Below are 16,623 nucleotides of genomic sequence, written 5' to 3' on the forward strand. Positions count from 1 at the left end.
ACTAATCCCATTCCCTTCTTCCTCTTCTTTGTATCAGCTGCCTTAGGGGTTTTTTTCAGAGTGCCTCATCACTTACCGCTGCTTTCCTGCTGAAGGGGACGCTCTAACGTGACTATGAACATTGTTAGTGGGAGAGGTTGTGAGAACTGCTGTGATGCCAGGTCCTGCTGTTGTGGCTCTGCAGTATTTCGGCACGTGAAGTGGTTGTTTTCAACGGCAGGCTTCCTGGTCTGGTGGCGTCTGTTAAAACAGGCATTTATTGGGAGATAACAGTAGTGACTGGCAGCCTATTAAAATCACAGCTGAGTTTTATATTATAAATTACATAAACTTTTGGAGTGCCAGACTTCCCAGAGGTGGTTAATTCCTGCCTGACTAGGAACCTGTCTCTGTTCCAGAGTCTGCGGTGGTGGCTGATTTATTTTACTGGGGGATTTCATCAAAACCTCTGGCTTTAACTTATACAGCCCTATGTGACTTGGGTTCTCCCTTTCCTTGAGGTCTCCCTTTCTTCTGAGTGTTAACATGGTTCATGGTTCAAGTGAAGCATTCCAGCCAACATATCCCTGATCTAGTTAGGAAAAGCTGATGGCAGTCCAGTTTTGGGGTGAGGGAAGGGTTGTGGGGGCTATACTGCTTTGAAAGGACCTTAGAGTCTGCACAAGGACTTCCCTTGCTTGGTGACAGGGTGATGAGGTGTGGATGGCACATGAGGCTAGGGCAATCTGTATGTTTGTTGCCCAGAAACAGCCTTTCTTGCAGGTGTGCTTGGATGTCACAGGGGATGGAGAGGACAGCCAGAGAGGGAGGGATGTTCTCGTGAAAGCCCAGCAGCTGCATGTAAAGGTGGTGGGGTGTCAGATGCTCCTGCAGCCTCCCTGGGGCAGTCCCGGGGAAGGGGCCCTCAGCAGAAGCGGTGGCTGCATGTTTCAGCTCATCCACAGGGCTCCCACATGGCTGGAGGTTAATTTCCACCTTGTGTTGTCCAACGAGGTTTCACTACCCTTCGGCCAGCCAGCCCTTTCCTTCAAAGAAGGACAACACTGTTTTCCAGTGCCCTTTCAATTACTCTTGCTCAGAACAATGAGCCTGGTCCTACCTGAGCAAGCTGTGGTTTCCTGGCTCTCGCTGGCTGGGCTATAAACCCAATTTGGCATCTGTTGACTTGGGAAGTGTTAGGGTCCGGCCTATAATTAATAGCACTTTCCTCGCGGCGTGCAAACTGAAGCTGATGTGCTGTAATTAGGAACACACACAGGCTCAGAGGGTGATTTGGGCATGAAGTTAATGAACTGTAAGTCCCTGTATCTGCAGAGGAATTTGAGGCAGTGACTCCAAAATCAGCTGCAGAGGGAGAGCTGGAAAGGTCTGGAGGGGACAGGCGGTGGAGGACCGTGCAAATCAGACCCCAAAATGGACTAAAGGTAACAGGCAATCCCTTGTTTTGGGATTGAGGTGCTATTCCTGCCTGGAGCGCTATGGGCAATGCTGGAGTCCATATGCCCTCTGCAATCATGCTGCTCATTTCTGAGTTTTCTGAAATGAGTATTGTTGGAAAAGAGCTCTGCAGAGACCAGCGGGGAGAAGGGGGAACAGAAACAAGTCTCTGATGGAGGTGACCTTGCGTTAGGGACCCACTGCAGCAGTAACACCGAGACTTTGAAGGTCACCTGCCTGCAGAGAAGAGATGGGACCACCCCCCACTGCCATGGGGATGAGCCCCGTGTTCACTAACCACCTTTCTGTGTCTCCTCAGCTGTTTGCGACCCGCCATGCCAGAACAAGGGCTCCTGCAGCCGCCCCCAGGTCTGTACCTGTCGCTCGGGCTTCCAGGGCTCCCGGTGCGAAGAAGTCGTTCCCGAGCAGGAGTACCACCCGCCTGGTGCCGCTGCTGCTGCCTTCCAGCCCTCCGCAAGCTCCCTCCGGAGAAGGATCGGCATGGCAGGGCGGGATGCCTCCCTGCGAGAGGCTCAGGCGCCCGTCCCACGGCATGTCCCAGCTGTGTAAGTCAAACCTCGTTTCCGGCAGGATGCTCCCCCAAATCCACAGGTTCAGTCAGGCCGCAGCCTCTGCTTCATGAGGCTGGGCACCTTGGCTCCCAGTGGAGGATCCTCCCGGGGCTGTGGGAGTTGACGTAAGGGGGTTGAGTCCTGCTGTCCCTCTAAGGGACTCGGTTTGTCCACAGCACTATGTCACAGTCCCCTGGCACACACAGGAATGGGACAGGCTAGGGATGGTCCCGTGCAGGAGGAGGACTGTGAAGCTCAGCAGGTTGCCCTTGTCCAGTTGGGGAACAGCCTTTGTGGTAGCAGGAGGGTGGACAGAGGAGTGGGGGTTAAATCTCTTTCCCAAGAGGATGTGTTTAGAGCAGTATGTCCAGGTAGTACCCACAGAAAAGCACATAGATCTGAGGTGTGCTATTAAGTGCTGGTATGAGCAAAGTGATGATACTGAGAGATGCTGGCAGACTCTAGCAGTTATTGAGTCATTTGTTCCATATCCGTGTGTCACTTTGCTGTGGTGTGGGTCATTTTGGTACTTGGGCGGGTGCCTGCATATTGGGTATGGAAGCAAGGATGCAGCTGTTGGAGCTCACAGAGGTCCATGCAGGAGAGACTCTGCGAGGAGCGTGTTAAGCTCAGGATGACAACTGTGGCATCATCCAGTCCTTTTGGGTGAGGAAGAGCTTATGGCTTCAGCCCATGTGCCTCAGCTCGGTGCTGAGGTGCTCCTGTACATGAGCTGTGACTCCTCCACACTTTGTGTTTTCTGAAGCCCCACTGGAGCTGTGGAGTTTCTGCTGAAGGAGGCAGTAAAAGTGGGAAACATGCCTTTCCCTGACAAGCACCGCTGCTGTGCTGGCAGCTCAGTGGGGATGGAGAAGTGGGAATGGTGCCTGCTGCTATACAACAATCCACACTTTTTTTTTTTAAATCGCCTCTGCTTTTCTGTAAGAGTCCATGGACATGGGAGCAAAGTGTTAGGCTGTACCACCCGTAAAGGCCCTTGTCTTCCTTGCTGCTACTCACTCAGCTGCTGGGCCAGAAAGACTGGTTTTGTTGGTAGCCACCACAGCAGACAATTTGCACATGGCTTCCAGCAGAAGTTCCTCAGTCATAGTCAAGAAGACTTTACAGCAAATTACAGGTGCCTAACCAGGAGGCAATGTCAGTTTCTCCTTTTCTTCTCTGAGCTGTTCTGACTCTCTGAGGAGAGGGCAATTCAGCCTTTGTTTTTCTGTATTCCTGCACGTTGTTTTTAATGTGCCTGTTGCACCTAAAGTAGCTGTTGCCTTTCTGTCTCTTCTGAAGCAGAGGCAATGCATGGGCCGGAGACATTTCTAGACACTCTTGGCCATCTACAATTTTGGAGGGGTTCAAATGACTGATGAGGAATTGGCTGACCCTAAGTAGTTCACTGAAGCCAGCATATCTTGGTGCCTGAATGAAAGACTATCTGATGGGAACCAAATTCAGGCAAGGCAGAGGTAATGCTGGCAGGGAGAGGTGGCCAAGCCCCTGTCATCGCTGCCCCAAGAGAGGCGTGATGCCCGAGTGAGCATGCAGCCCTTGCACGTGCCTGCAATCCTGGTCATTGCTGACGAGTTTCCCTGCAGGAATGACCTCCTCCTACCCCTCCATGCCACTGCTCTGTGTGGAGGGACTGGAGGGGGGGGAGAGCAGTGCCCTTGGAGATACAGCACCTGTTGAAGGCTTTCCCAGTAAGGAACATGACCTCAGGCTCTGCACAGAGGACGAGGGGCTGTGCAGGCACTGTCAGAGCATTCCTGTCCCAACAGTCAGACACAGCGTCTAGCAATCGCTGAGCTGGGATTGTTGAATGCCCAGCTGCCTGCCGTACCTTAAATCCTCTGGCACTGTCCCAAGGAAATAGGACTCCATTAAGGACCATGCTATGCCTTTCCTCCTCCCCTCCCCATGGAGGCCATAGGACGTCGCCTTATCCCACGCTTCAGTGAGAGCATTTGACGTTTGTTGTTTGTGATGGCCACAGGTAGGACCCTGGGACATGTCCAGCACTTGACTCTCTTCTGGAGCTGTCCTCCAAGATTTGCCGAGGCCACTGTGCATGCCTCTGAGAGGGAGCTCTCACCACCCCTCTGGGTGCTGTGCCGCAGGCTGCTGCCTTTCCTGCCCGGGCAATGTGTAGCAGCCCTGCTTTGCGGGCAGGTGTGGGGCTGCCTGCACCCTGGCACTGGTCTGTATTGAAATGCCTCACTTCAGCCCCTGGGAATTTCCCAAATAATTCAGTCGCTTGGGTTTTGTCTGTGGACCATATAACATATGGTGTGCAACTAGCATGACTTAAAAGTCTTGCTGCTCTTAGGTGGGTTATTTCCCAAATATTTCTGAGTGTCCCCTTCAGCCTGCCAGCTTCTGGGCTAGCTGTGGAGCCTGTAAGAGTGAGCATGTGCAGCTGAAGGCACGCTTTTGCTGCCATTGCACCTGGCCGTGCCTTCCCACTGCGTCCCTTGCACTGGTGCTAGTCCTCATCTTGCCCCTGGGTGAGTTGGTTCAGTTCAATAAACTGGCAAAAAATTAACACAGCAAAGTTAAGGACAATTTTCTGCCACTCCAGTGGGCTAAATGGCTTATTGAAACATCATGAGGAGCAGAAGAATTGGACAGAATTGCAAGGCTGGCGGTGGGAAGGAAAGGGGTGGACTCCCCTTCTGGGGGAGGCCACTTATTAGGTTGGTCAGTTGTCTCATGAAACTATGCTCTTAGACTTTTCTGAACTTGGAGCCTGCTTCTTGCAGTTGCAACATCATCTATTTCTGTGCTACCACTGAAGTACTTTCTGTGCTTCTGCATCAGGCTTTCTCCGTAGAGTTGGGCTGTAGCAGCAAAAGCAAGAAGCATATTGGCCTTCCCAGAGCTAGGTAGATCTTGCTCATATTTGCAAGTAGGATGATTGGTTCTTAGGCACTGCAAACTCGGGGTCACCTTCACTGGAGTTCAGTTCACTGTCAAGTCTGAGAGCAACAGTTTGGGTTTTCCAGTCCTTGATCTCCTAATGGATAAAGATGAGTTGTGCTGGTGGGACACTGACTTTTTCTTGTCAGGCCACCATGATCCCACAGCAGCTGGCTTGCTTGTCTGATTTGTTGATAAGGTAGAGGTAGAAGAAGCTCTTGGGTGGCTCGGTGGACGGAGGACACTGGTGGTTCCAGGTCAGTGGTTGTGAGAAGACTATGAGATCATCCAGGACAAACAACCAGTCCTCAACCTCCCTGCACATTCGCGTTGCTAACAAGGAGTCGCACAAGGGTGGGAGCTTATAGACCTCTAAGCTTCATCTTGCTGTGCCAAGACAGGAAATCAATCCTCACATGAGTGAATTTGCTTTCTCCTTTTGTTTATTTGTGTGTATGTTGGCTTTGTTTGTGTTTGTTTGTACGGAGGTAGCAATCAGAAGCTCTGAAGTCATGCACTAGAACAGTGCTGTATTAGATGCCGTATAAACATGAGAAAAAATGATGAATCCTCCCTAGAGACCTGCTCTCTAAGCAGAGATGGGGTTGCTTTTGGTTTCAATGTGTTCTGAAGCAAGTCTGCAGAGAGAGTTAGGAGACCAGCCTCCTGGGTTATTCAGGAACTGCCTGGACCAAAGTATTCCCCACTTGTGTGAGTGGTGGGTCTGCTTTAAAATTATTTCTTATCCTCAGCTAGTTGGACTTGTTGCTTATGATGACTACTCCTTCACTGTGGAGAGTAGTCTGGTCTGGAGGTAGGAAGTCTCTGGGAGTCTGGAGGAGCCTATAAAGCCTTGGTGAAGAGCATGACCAGGCAGCTGCCTGTTTTCATGGCCCTGTTTCTGGTACCTATGCTCAGGCTCTCCACAGCTCACGCCTGGAAGCAGAAGCTACAATGCCTTCTGCAGCTTCCCTGCCAGGAGAACCCAGGAAGCATGACTGTGACAGCAGGAGATGTTACTGTCAGTCTTCTGCCCTCAGCCTTGGTGAGAAGTAGCAGCTCGTTGACGAACAGGGTTTTACCGGTCATACACAGCTGGCTGTACTGGTTGGTTTGTATTTGCACCTGGCAGATGTGAAGGTTAGCAAATGGATCTGTGGGCATTCCCAGTGTAGCTGTCATAGATCCATTTCTGGGCATGCTGGCAGTCCTGGGAAGATGTGGACGTGGGTGTCAGCCTGAGCCTTGTGCTGAGCACAGGTGTCAGTGCTGCAGTGTTACACATAGCCATCGGTGCCTCTGTTTGGAGAGGTACCAGGGAAGAATCGCTGCATCCTTGGCTTGCCCATACAGTGCCCATTATCTCTTCTTCCTGGCACTAAAGAAGATGACATACTAAGCCATATCTGAGCTCAGCGCTTGCCCAGGGAAGGACATGGCTAGGAGAAGGGCAGCTCTGGGTTTACTCTGCTGACACCAGAGGTTATGATGCTCAAGCTTTCATTCCTTAAAATACAGGCTGAGCAATGAGTACCACTTTCCAAGTCCCTCCAGCAGGCCATGGTTCAGCAGAGGTTTAGAGCTGGGCATCTGAGGGAGCCTGTGGGGACTTGTTAGCTGCTGCAGAAGCTGGGAGGCCCCTGCATCGTGCTGCTTGGAACAGGGAGTGCTCTGGAGAGCAAAATCCTGGGGGTGTTAGAGGCCCTTCCGGCATGGACTAGCTGCAAATCCTCCTTTTCTTGATCTCAGCCTGAATCTCTGCCCGGAGAAGCAAAGCCCCGACGGATGATTGTACGGGTGGAGCTGCACCTCAGCCCAGAAGCCGAGCTAAATGGAAACAGCTTTGTTTTCCTAAGGCTAGAGTATCAGCAGAATTCCTGTTTATTTAGCAGGGAGTAGAAAGGGCTTGCGCCCCTGCCCCTCACCGTCAGGATGGATGGCCAGCTGCCTCTGACTCCAGGCAGTGTGCAAGGAGGGTCCTGCTGCTGCCACCTGAGAAGGTCCCTCCTGCAGGAGTGCCGGGTATAAATCTGTAACCAGCATCTGCACAAGGGAGCTGTGCTGCCCAGAAGGGATGTGTGTGCTGGATGAGGGCTGCCTGGGAAGCAAGGCATCCTTCCTCTTCACAGAAGAGATGACTGGGACCTGCAAAGCATTTTCCCAGCAACCCAGGCAAGGCAAAAGGACATAGCTGTGGTATAAGGTGCTGAGACACTGTGCAGACAGCTTAATGCAGCTAAGCTCTTGAGGGCAGAGAGCTTCCTCTGAGAGGACTCTGCTTAGGCAAGGCAGTTGCTGGGAGTTACCTGGTGTTTTCAGGATGGAAGAGGAAGAAGGCTGAGTTGAGACATGCCCGCCCCACTGACTCCTGATCTCAGAGCCTCCTCGCCAGCACCCTGGAGGAGACATCTCCTCCCTTCCTGATGAGAGGAAGGGCTATATGCAGCCCTTGGGGAGTTGTGGCAAGTGCTCCTGGGCTGGGGACACTGGGAACCTCATGCCAGCAGGGAGACTCTGCCAAAAACTCTATTCTCTCTCCTGAAAGTGAAGGATGTGAACAGCAGGGAGCAAGCAGAAGGCAGGATCTTGGGTGTGCAGCAGAGGTTGCTGGCTGGAGAAAGTGTATTTCTCCCCTTTTGAAAATTGGCTGAAACCAGCTCCCATTCTGGTGGCAGTCAAATGTCTAGCATGGTCCTTTGCAAAGGAGAGTGGAGCCCATGGGTGGATGTAAAGCTCTCCACCCTGGGGGGCCACTTGAAACATGACATTGAGAGCTGTGGCTTGGCAAAATCAGCTTGGTTAGCTTGTTGTCATTGAGGACTTACACATAAAACAAAAGTTCATTGCGAGATGACTTGCTTTTTAAAGATGCTGCTCCAAACAGAGACAGATTTGTCTTAATTGTTAAAGCAGGATCTGGAGCCTCCTGTCTTGCCAGCTTTGAACTTTCCATGTTTATGAGAAAAAGGGGAGCTTTCTTACTGCCTTACTTGGGTTGCTGCTAAGTATCCAGGACTGTTTGTCCACGATATGTATAGTACTAGGAGGAGGTCTATACTAGCCACATACCTACTGAACACACCTACTGCTCTTCTGCTCACTTATGACTGTCACTTACTTCACATTTATGAGGGTTACAATTTATTAATACCCAAATAGCAGAGAAAATAAAAGCTGACCCTGGCTGAGTAGCACCCCCTGTGTAAGTGCATTCCCATGGCATGGGCTGTGGCAGATTTCCTACTTTGCTTGGTATGGGACCAGGCCAGGAGATCCATAGCATGTGATGTTGAATTCTTGGGGTAAAACACTGGTGCCAGCCTTGCCTTCTGCCACTGGAGCGTCATTATGCTTGCTACTTGAATGGCATATTTTCCCAATGCAGATAAGTCCTAATTGCATCTTTCTAAGGTTCTTCCCTTTGGCAATATAGTTTTCACAAGGTGGCCAAGCATTTATGTTCCTTGATCCAGAGCCAACTTTGAGTAGATATCTGAGACCTTGTTAAAAAATTGAAACTAAAAAGCTGGTGCCAGTCCGTGTGAGAATATCTGAAAAGAGATTCCACTCAGGGCAATGAGATCTCCATAAGCTCCAGATCTCAGGCCCTCTCCTGCTTTGACATAGTTGAAAGCCCTTGGCAAGCTGGCTGGGAAGCCTAAAGGAAAAACTCAAGCTACCCAAGAGGAGTGTAAATGTCATTTTTCTTATATAAAAATACTTCTGTTTTTAAATTACATGATATACCTTCTCTAGCCTGGCACCAGATACAGTTGCTTTACTTTCTAGTATTTTAAAGCTGTCAGCACCATTCTGGTTTATGTGTTTTATGTATTTACTTTCTAGGGGGTTTCATATGCTTCAGAGCAGCAGGAGGATAGCTGGCTTTTCAGGCTCCTTTTAAACTCCAAATATGGTCTTTACATTAGGCCTCGTTCTTCTGCACCTCCTTGGGAGCCATTCCTGTAGCTTAATTCACCCTCTAGGCTTTGGGAGAAAATGTTGAAATACGCTTTTCCTTCTAACTGAAAGAAAAATGCTGCTACTGTCAGCTTAGTCTAAGACTACATGCAAGAGAGCAGGGTGCAGGACAAATGCATTGTACATGTGGTAGGTGAGGTAGTACAGAAAATCCAGTTTATAGCCTGTTTTATATACTATACATATATCATTTGGGACATTTATGACAATACAATTTATATAGCTGTATAAAAAAGTATAGTTGTATAAAAAAGAAAGATGTTAGAAGAGCACTAAGGCCACATGATCAAATGCTGGAGAGTTTTTCCCTAATGCCTGAGTTAGGATTGTTGTCCAGCCTGCTTTCAGCTCCCTTGTGCATATGGATTACACTGCAGTTTCTCATACCTGACTGTATGCTGCCTTATTTGGTTTAAGCTGGTATTTAAGCAAAATCAAAGCTGTTCTCTTTGGTTTCAAGTGTTTTCCATAAATCACCAAGTGCTGGCAGCACACAAGGGATGAATTGAAGCTGATTTGGTACAAGGAGTGTTGAAATGGAGATGCAGAAGTCTCCATATAAAATATGCTCATTCTCCACTCCTTTCTTCAGAAGCATCCTGAGAAATGCTTCCCTGAGTGCTTGGTACTGGATGGGATTTGTACCCAGCCCTTTGCACCACCTCATTTTTGTCTCACTTGTGTGGAGACTCTCTTCAGGGATACGCAGAAACTAAACTTATAGGCAGGAATTAAGAAGAGATTCAGGCTGGAAAAATGTTATCTGTTAGAGCTGAAGGAAAAAAATCCTCCATGGGAGGAAGAAATCTGGAAGAAGGAGAGGCTGAGATTTTGCAGAGTAGGAGTGAACAGCAAATTAGACAGCAGAGAGTAATGCGGTGTGGCTGCATACAAGAAACCAGTGGTGCTTAGGACTTTGGAGGCAAAAGACCCAAGTCACATGGGGTTTTTTTTCCTGTGCACCCTGGGGTCCTGCACTGAGTCAAGGTATTCTTTATTGCCAGAAAAGATCTTGACAAATTGGAAGGAATTCTGAGAACTACAAAAGGAGGGAGGGAGGGAGCTGAGGGGAATGGTTAACAGACCCACATTTGCAAAACTGAGCCAAATTCTGGCCTTGGAGGATGGGGAGCATACTTGGAGGCTGAGGCTATCTGGAGGGGGCAGACAGGGTGTATTAGGTTGCATGTAGCCTTGACAGGGTGGCCATGCTAATTTTTCAGCTACAAGGCTTTCTACAACAGCAAAGTGCCAAACTCTTCCAGGGATGTAATGACAGGTTGATAATGACACCGGAGCTCTGCCTTCTCCATCGCTTTGGAGCTGTGCTGTTGAGGATCTGAAGCCCAGGTGGTACCAAGGCAGGCGCAGCCTTTCTGCCTGCTCCAGATCCCTTCCCACTGGAGATGCCACGAAACCTGCTCCTCCCTGCTGGTCCTTGGTGTGGATACTGAAAGCCATGTGGGAGAGGTGTGAGAGTAGCTTTGTGGTCATGGTACCCCTGGAAGCACTGTCTTTGCCACCAGGCATCATGCATATGTGGCCAGGAGTGCTCCTGGTCCCCAGACAGGCTCTAGTCTTCTGGCTAGTGAGCAACTGGAGGGATGGAGCCAGTGCAGAACAGTACAGAATAAAAATCACTGGGATGCTCGTTCCCTGTTCCCTGGCAGGTCTGAGACTTCAAGAGTGGGGAGAAAAGTATCACATCCCAGCACAGCTTTCATGGCTTGAATGCTGCGGGTGAGGGAATCCTATGTGTGGCTGGGGATGGAGAGATGTGAGGAGACCTAACTACATTGAGCTAATAGATCCAAAGGCCAGGGCATCCTGCTGGGTGTTCAACCATTATTTTAGCTTCAAATATGTCTTAGATCCACAGTGTTTCTAGGGTGAGTGGGAGACTTCCCAGCACCTCCTGCTGTAGATGAAAAGCAGCCCTTTCTCCAGATGAGAGGACTACACACATCTCCACCCTCTTGCTCTCATGCCCTCTGTGTGTGTATGCAGCCGCAAGCTCTTCACCCCACTCACATGCCTGGGATGAGAGAGGCTTTGCCTTCCTTCTCCATGTCCCATGTAAAGCGAGGGGCAGGCAGCTGGCTCCCCCCACTCCCTGGGGTACATGTGGGCGCGAGGATGAATAGGCTAAAGTGTTTTTTCAGGGCTTTGAAGTTGGCAGCCTGTTGGAGGGCGTGAGTGTTGCTAGTCAACAAGATGGAAATGAAACTCAAGTGCTTGTTTTCTCCCTGCTGTACAGGGAAGATGACTGGCCTCCCTGCGGCTGGTGGTGAGCTTTTCTCTGGTTGACACATCTGCAGCAGGTTTCATTAGGTGGGAGCTGGGTCCTCAGCTCAGCTCACAGTTGTTGTGTCTTGTGGTGACAGAGGGCCCTTTGGCCTGGAGATCTTGCTGTGCTTGTGGGTACAAGGGGAGGTTGATATGTTGTGCTCTCCTCTTGCGTGCCTCTACCCTAAATACAGGTCCTTCCCCTGCCAGGTGGGACCCTGCTGCTCACTGTACTGGGGAGCACAGGGAGGAGAAGAGGGGCAGTGGAGACTTTGCTGTGGCCAGTGGTGGTGGCTGAACCCTCTGTGGGGATGGTCATGTTGCCTGGCGGACAGCCCAGCTCTCCAACTGTGCCAGCATCTTATGCCCAGTTCTGTAATGGTGCAAAAGCTGTGGCCATGGGGTGATGTCTGCAGCAAGATGGTGGCACTGATGGAGACCTTCATGTGATGGCAGCTGTTAGGACACTTCTGGATGGGTCTTTTCTTACCACGGCGTGAGAGCAGCTGTGTGACTGCATCTGGCAGCAGTGCCGTGCCTGTTGATCATGCTGCTGAACACCAGCCCCTGCATGCAGGCAGGGGAGCCAACTGGAGCATGTTTCGCACCGCTTCAGCCTGAAGAAGCACACGACTGAGCTGGGAAGAGGAGGGCTGCACAGCCGCCCATCTCACCTGCCACTCACCACACATGCCACAGGCCAGCCTGGACCATTTTGCCAGAGGGGTGGTAGCTCGCCTGGCCTCCCTCTCCCTCTAAATCACTGTTTTAGTCTATGGAGTGTGCAAGGTTTGGCCCAGATGTGGCATTTGTAATTGAGTAGCCTGGCCTGGTTCCTCTGCTGGCTCCACTTGAAGCTCAGAGCGGTTGCAGGCTGCGTTTTGATTTTTCTGGGAGGCATTGGCCCGCACTTCAGCTCTGGAGACAGACAGATTGCAAACAGCTCTTTACCACGCTTGGCATTTGGAAATCACAGTTCTGGCCATTTTATGGGTCAGCACTAAGGTCTGATGGATCCAACCAGGGGTGTGATCTGCTGCTCCTGGTGATAGCCCGGTGCCGTGCCCTTGTGCAGGGCATGTTTCTGCAGCCTCGCTAGGCCAGGCAGGTGCTGTTCCCATGCTTGGAGAGCTGGACTTCTTCCAGGGAGTCAGTTGCTCTCTCCCTAACACATGAGAGCAAAGAAGAGCGCTCACAGAGTGGCAGGTGGCGTGTGTGGTGTGTATGGCAAGGGAAGGGCATTTAATGTCAGCAGAGAACTGTGCGTAGACGTGTGAGCAGCCACTTTGGCTAAGGAGCAAATTGGACCCCCAGAGACTGGTTAAAAAGAACCTGTTAGCTGTCTGTGTGCTTACAGAGGTTCACTTATGTGGTGTCTGGCAACTCCTGAGCAGATAAAAATAGAGTTCGCAGCCCATCGCCTTCTCCCTCTTTGTTCTCACGCACTACCATGGCAGGCTGGGAGCCAGCTCGAGTGGCCCTACATCACCGGCACTGCCTTGGGGGCCAGAGGAAAGAAGATGCCCGTATGACAGCCCCTTGCTAGCCGTGGGGAGGAATAGTGGTGGCATCTGGGTGCTGGACTGACGTGGCTCCCGGCTATGTGCCAGCAGCATTGAGTGTGCATGTGGGGCAGGGAGCCTGACATGTGTTCCTGCCCCTGCAACCCTGCTTTGGCAGCGCTCTTTGTGCCCAAGGCAAAGGGTGTTGTCAGTGACACCTCTGCCCACAGGAGCACTCGAGGTCTCGCAGGGGAGGGAGGATTTTGATAACTCCGTTCCAGCTTGCCTGATGACCTGACTGTGTGAGTTGTGCCTGTGGCACTACGAGGTGTCAGGTGAACATGCGAGGAGACACCTTTCACAGCTGAGATCTGTTGTGGTAAGAAATAGGGTTGCTGCTCGCCTTGATGTCCCTGAGATGGTCCAGGTGCCTGTGTCTGGTGTCCCATCTGGCATGAGATCTGGCTGCAGGTGACTGTGAATCGGGCGTGAAGGCACCCTGATGGTCATTCCTGTGGCCTCCATGGTACACAGGTCCTGCTTGGCTCAGGGGGGAAGGTCTCCTGCCTGGGGGAGGCTGGTGGCTGCTTCTCCTGGGCAGGAGAACTTTCCTTGCCTTCCACCAAACCCTGGGGAGCAGGGGGCTTTGGACTTCGGTGTGTCCCTCACTTGCACAGGGGGTACCAGGGCTGAAGGCAGCCACAGGAGGGACAGTGGGAAGCCTGAAGCAGGCAGGTTTCAGAGCTATCTCTGCTGCTTGTGGGGATAATAAACTGAGCCCAGATTTATGGATATAATGTGGGTGGGCTTGAAGTCAGGTGCCTTGTATGGTGTGGTTTTCCTCCTCCTCCCTGAGTCCTAACAGAGCTGTCTTCCTTGTCAGCATGTTTGTGAGCTAATTGATAATAAGCTTGAGTGCTCTCTAAGCAATGATTCTCCTGTGCTCCAGGGCCCGCAGACTGAGCCATGAATCCTGTCTGCCTGCTGAGGAACCTGTTCTGAGTCCAAGAAAGGGGAAGTTTCTGGTCTGCGGTCAATTTGCTGCTTTCCAAGGCTGGCTGCTTCTCTCTCCCCCTGTAGACACAGACGCTGGTGTTGAGGCTGCCCATTCTTTTGCGATGCTTTAGTGGAAAATCAGCAACTGCCGAGCATTACAAAGGGGGAAGTGAATCACTGATTTTGGTCCCCGTGGCCCCAAGCAGGGAGGGCGTCTAGCCAAAGGGACAGGCGGATGGACAAGACAGACACCAAGAATATTGTTCAGCGTTTAAAAACCAGGGGAGAACCCGCCTGTTATCCTGGCAGGTTATCAGGGGCTGAGCATGACTCAGCCCCCGTCCTGGCTGAGCCTTCTCACCTTGGAGCTGCACGCACGGGCTGCAGGCTGGGGGAGCTGGGCTGGACTCACCAGTTCTGCAGTGGCTTCCTTCCGTGGGACCCTGCTCCCAGCCCCGCGGGCAGCACTCTGCCTCTCCGGCTGGCTGGAGGCAGCAGTTGCATCCCAGGCAGCAGGCTGGTTGTACTTGGAGACATGGAGCTTGTTGAGCTCAGGCCCTGGGATGGGGGTTTCTGAACCCTGGGAAGATGGTTTCTTCTCTGAGGGCAGCTTATATTCAGCTTTGTTTTGGCCAGTGCTATCCCACTGTTGTTGCCCTCCTGGAAATTGCTCCTTAGGTCTCTATCGTCTCTCCCTGATGCTCAGCAGGGCACAGATTTATTTCCAGCGGGAAGAGTGACTTTCCAATCCTCATCTGGCCGGCCCTTGCCTTGTCTGGGCTTAGCACCCCTCCCCGCTGACTGCACTGTCCAGGATTCACTCTCTCCACAGTGTCTTGGGCCATCCACCCTGCTATGGTCAGTCAGGCTTTGGCTGGGGAGAAGGCGAGGCAGGCTGGATGAAAAACCAGTAATACTCCTGTGGCACTTGGCTCTGCGTTTCCTTCACGCAAACACAAAAAACACCATTTCCCAGCTCACTAACTATCTGGCCAAAGTCAACAGTCGGACAAAGAGTAGCCGATAGAAGCTAAATCCAGGAAAGACTGAGGTGTTGCTGCTGGGGAGAGGGAAGTGCTTTGAAAAGTTTGCCACCTTTGCCTCCAGCCCCAAGGAGGATGCCTGGCCTCAGGTCACTAAAAGAAGCCACAGCTGTATACCCACCTGGATTCTCTGTGGCTTTTGCTTACCCAGAGAACCATGATCATCAAAAGTGATCAGAGATTTGAAAAATGCTTTCTATATACAGTGGGTTAGAAAAACAGTATTGTTTTCTGGCCCCCATGGTCTCAGTGATTTAGACTTGGTTATTGTGATTCTGTGAACCTAGTCTTGAAATTGCAGCCTTTTTAAAAAAACTGTGGTTGATTCAGAAAACAGCGGTCCTCGTGTTCATCTGTGTGGTTGCCGGAAGCCTGCCAGCTCAGTCTTCTGCTTGTTGTCCTCAGTGGGGTGAGAGATACTGCTCACCTCCAGGCAGGGAACAGGCACCTTGCAAGTTCATCAGGGACTGGACAGGAGAGCCATCGTATCCAAGGAATACAACATTTTCGTACCTCCTCTAGCCTGCTGTCTCTAAAGTAAATATACAGCAGAGTGTAACCGGTAACAAAACCTATGTAAAATAAAGCATTTATACACAGACAAAGGTGCAGTGGCAGGCGTGCAGGTCCCTTGCTGGATGTCATACAGGTGTAATTTGAACCCTGCAGGGATGTGTAGCACTAGAATGTAATGGACCAGGTCTCCCTGAGTTCTCCTGACTCCTGGCATGTGTCCTCGGAGGCTTATGGGGAGTCCAGGTCCTTGACCTGCACCTCAGAAGAGGGCAGCTACGGGTGCTTGTTGGGTAGTTTTGAACTGTTGCAGATGCGGGTCAGTCTGTCTGCACAGCTCCCTTCCATCCCAAATCTCTTTTAATTTTGATTAGCACCTGATACCTATGGGAGTGAAACTTGCCGTGTGCCTGTGACTGAGGTCTCTCAGCCAGTGACTTTTCAGCCGTCAGCCTGGTAGAGATCAGCAGGAGCACACACATCCTTGCTTCTGGAAGGAGAACATTGCTCCCTGTACCTTCCCTCCTTGACCTGTGTTTTCCCCTGGACTGCTGCTGCTGCTATCCAGCCACCGCAGAGGCGGGCGCCCCAGGACAGCCCAGAAGGAGAGGTGTCCTAGGAGTCTGCATGCTGTTTCTGCCCCACAGGCTGTGCCTGACACGGAGAAAGCTGTCAGCAGCTCTGACGGATGAAGAGCAGGGAAACCAGCTGCTTGGCAGGCGGTCGCCTATAAAGGAAGAGACCACTGCCTCTTTGCAGAGATCTTGCTGGCCATGTGCCTGGCTGGAAGAGTGGAAGTGAGTAATACCATGCTGAGGGAAGCTGCAAGACTGAATGAATGTGAAGCCCTGGGACTTCAAGTGTCCCGGAATAGAGTGCTTGAGGTGTCAACCTCCACCTCTTCAGTGCCTCTTCCTCAAGCAGGTGGAGGCATGGAGAGTGGTAGCACAAGCTCCCCACTCTGCTGATTTGGAGCTGCCCCATCTGTTTTCCATCCTCGCTGTTACCCCTAGGACAGCCACACCAGCGAGAGCACTTGTGGCAATGCAGATCCCTGGGCTCTGGCCATATATTAAGATGCACCAAATGATTAGGGGTTGCTAATGCCTTCTGGCCAGGTCTGTACTGATGTGGTGAGCTCAAGTTCATTCCCCAAGACCCTTCAACGAAGCCAGTCCCCGTCTGCCCAGCATGGACTGACTCTGAAGGTTTGGAGGGTAAAAGCTGTTTCGTATTCCCTGACTATGAGCCAGCCACTTGGTGTGACTTGGGGATGGATTGGGACTGACAAATTGAGATGGAAAGATGCCTTTTGCCATTGATTTCTGTGGCCTGGGGTAGGATGGTGTTACTCAACTGGGTCCA

General features: G+C 51.4%; 1 protein-coding gene across 1 annotated transcript in view; it reads left to right on the forward strand.

Moving 5' to 3' along the window:
• The window catches only part of LTBP2 (latent transforming growth factor beta binding protein 2), a 76,004-nt gene that overhangs the window by 14,933 nt on the left and 44,448 nt on the right, over nt 1-16,623 (forward strand). The window contains exon 4 of the mRNA XM_049826000.1: nt 1,757-2,003. Within this exon, the coding sequence (XP_049681957.1) occupies nt 1,757-2,003 (247 nt within the window). The remainder of the gene's footprint in view (nt 1-1,756; nt 2,004-16,623) is intronic.

The sequence above is a fragment of the Accipiter gentilis genome, chromosome 22, assembly GCF_929443795.1.
Source record: "Accipiter gentilis chromosome 22, bAccGen1.1, whole genome shotgun sequence".
Lineage (NCBI taxonomy): Eukaryota > Metazoa > Chordata > Aves > Accipitriformes > Accipitridae > Astur > Astur gentilis.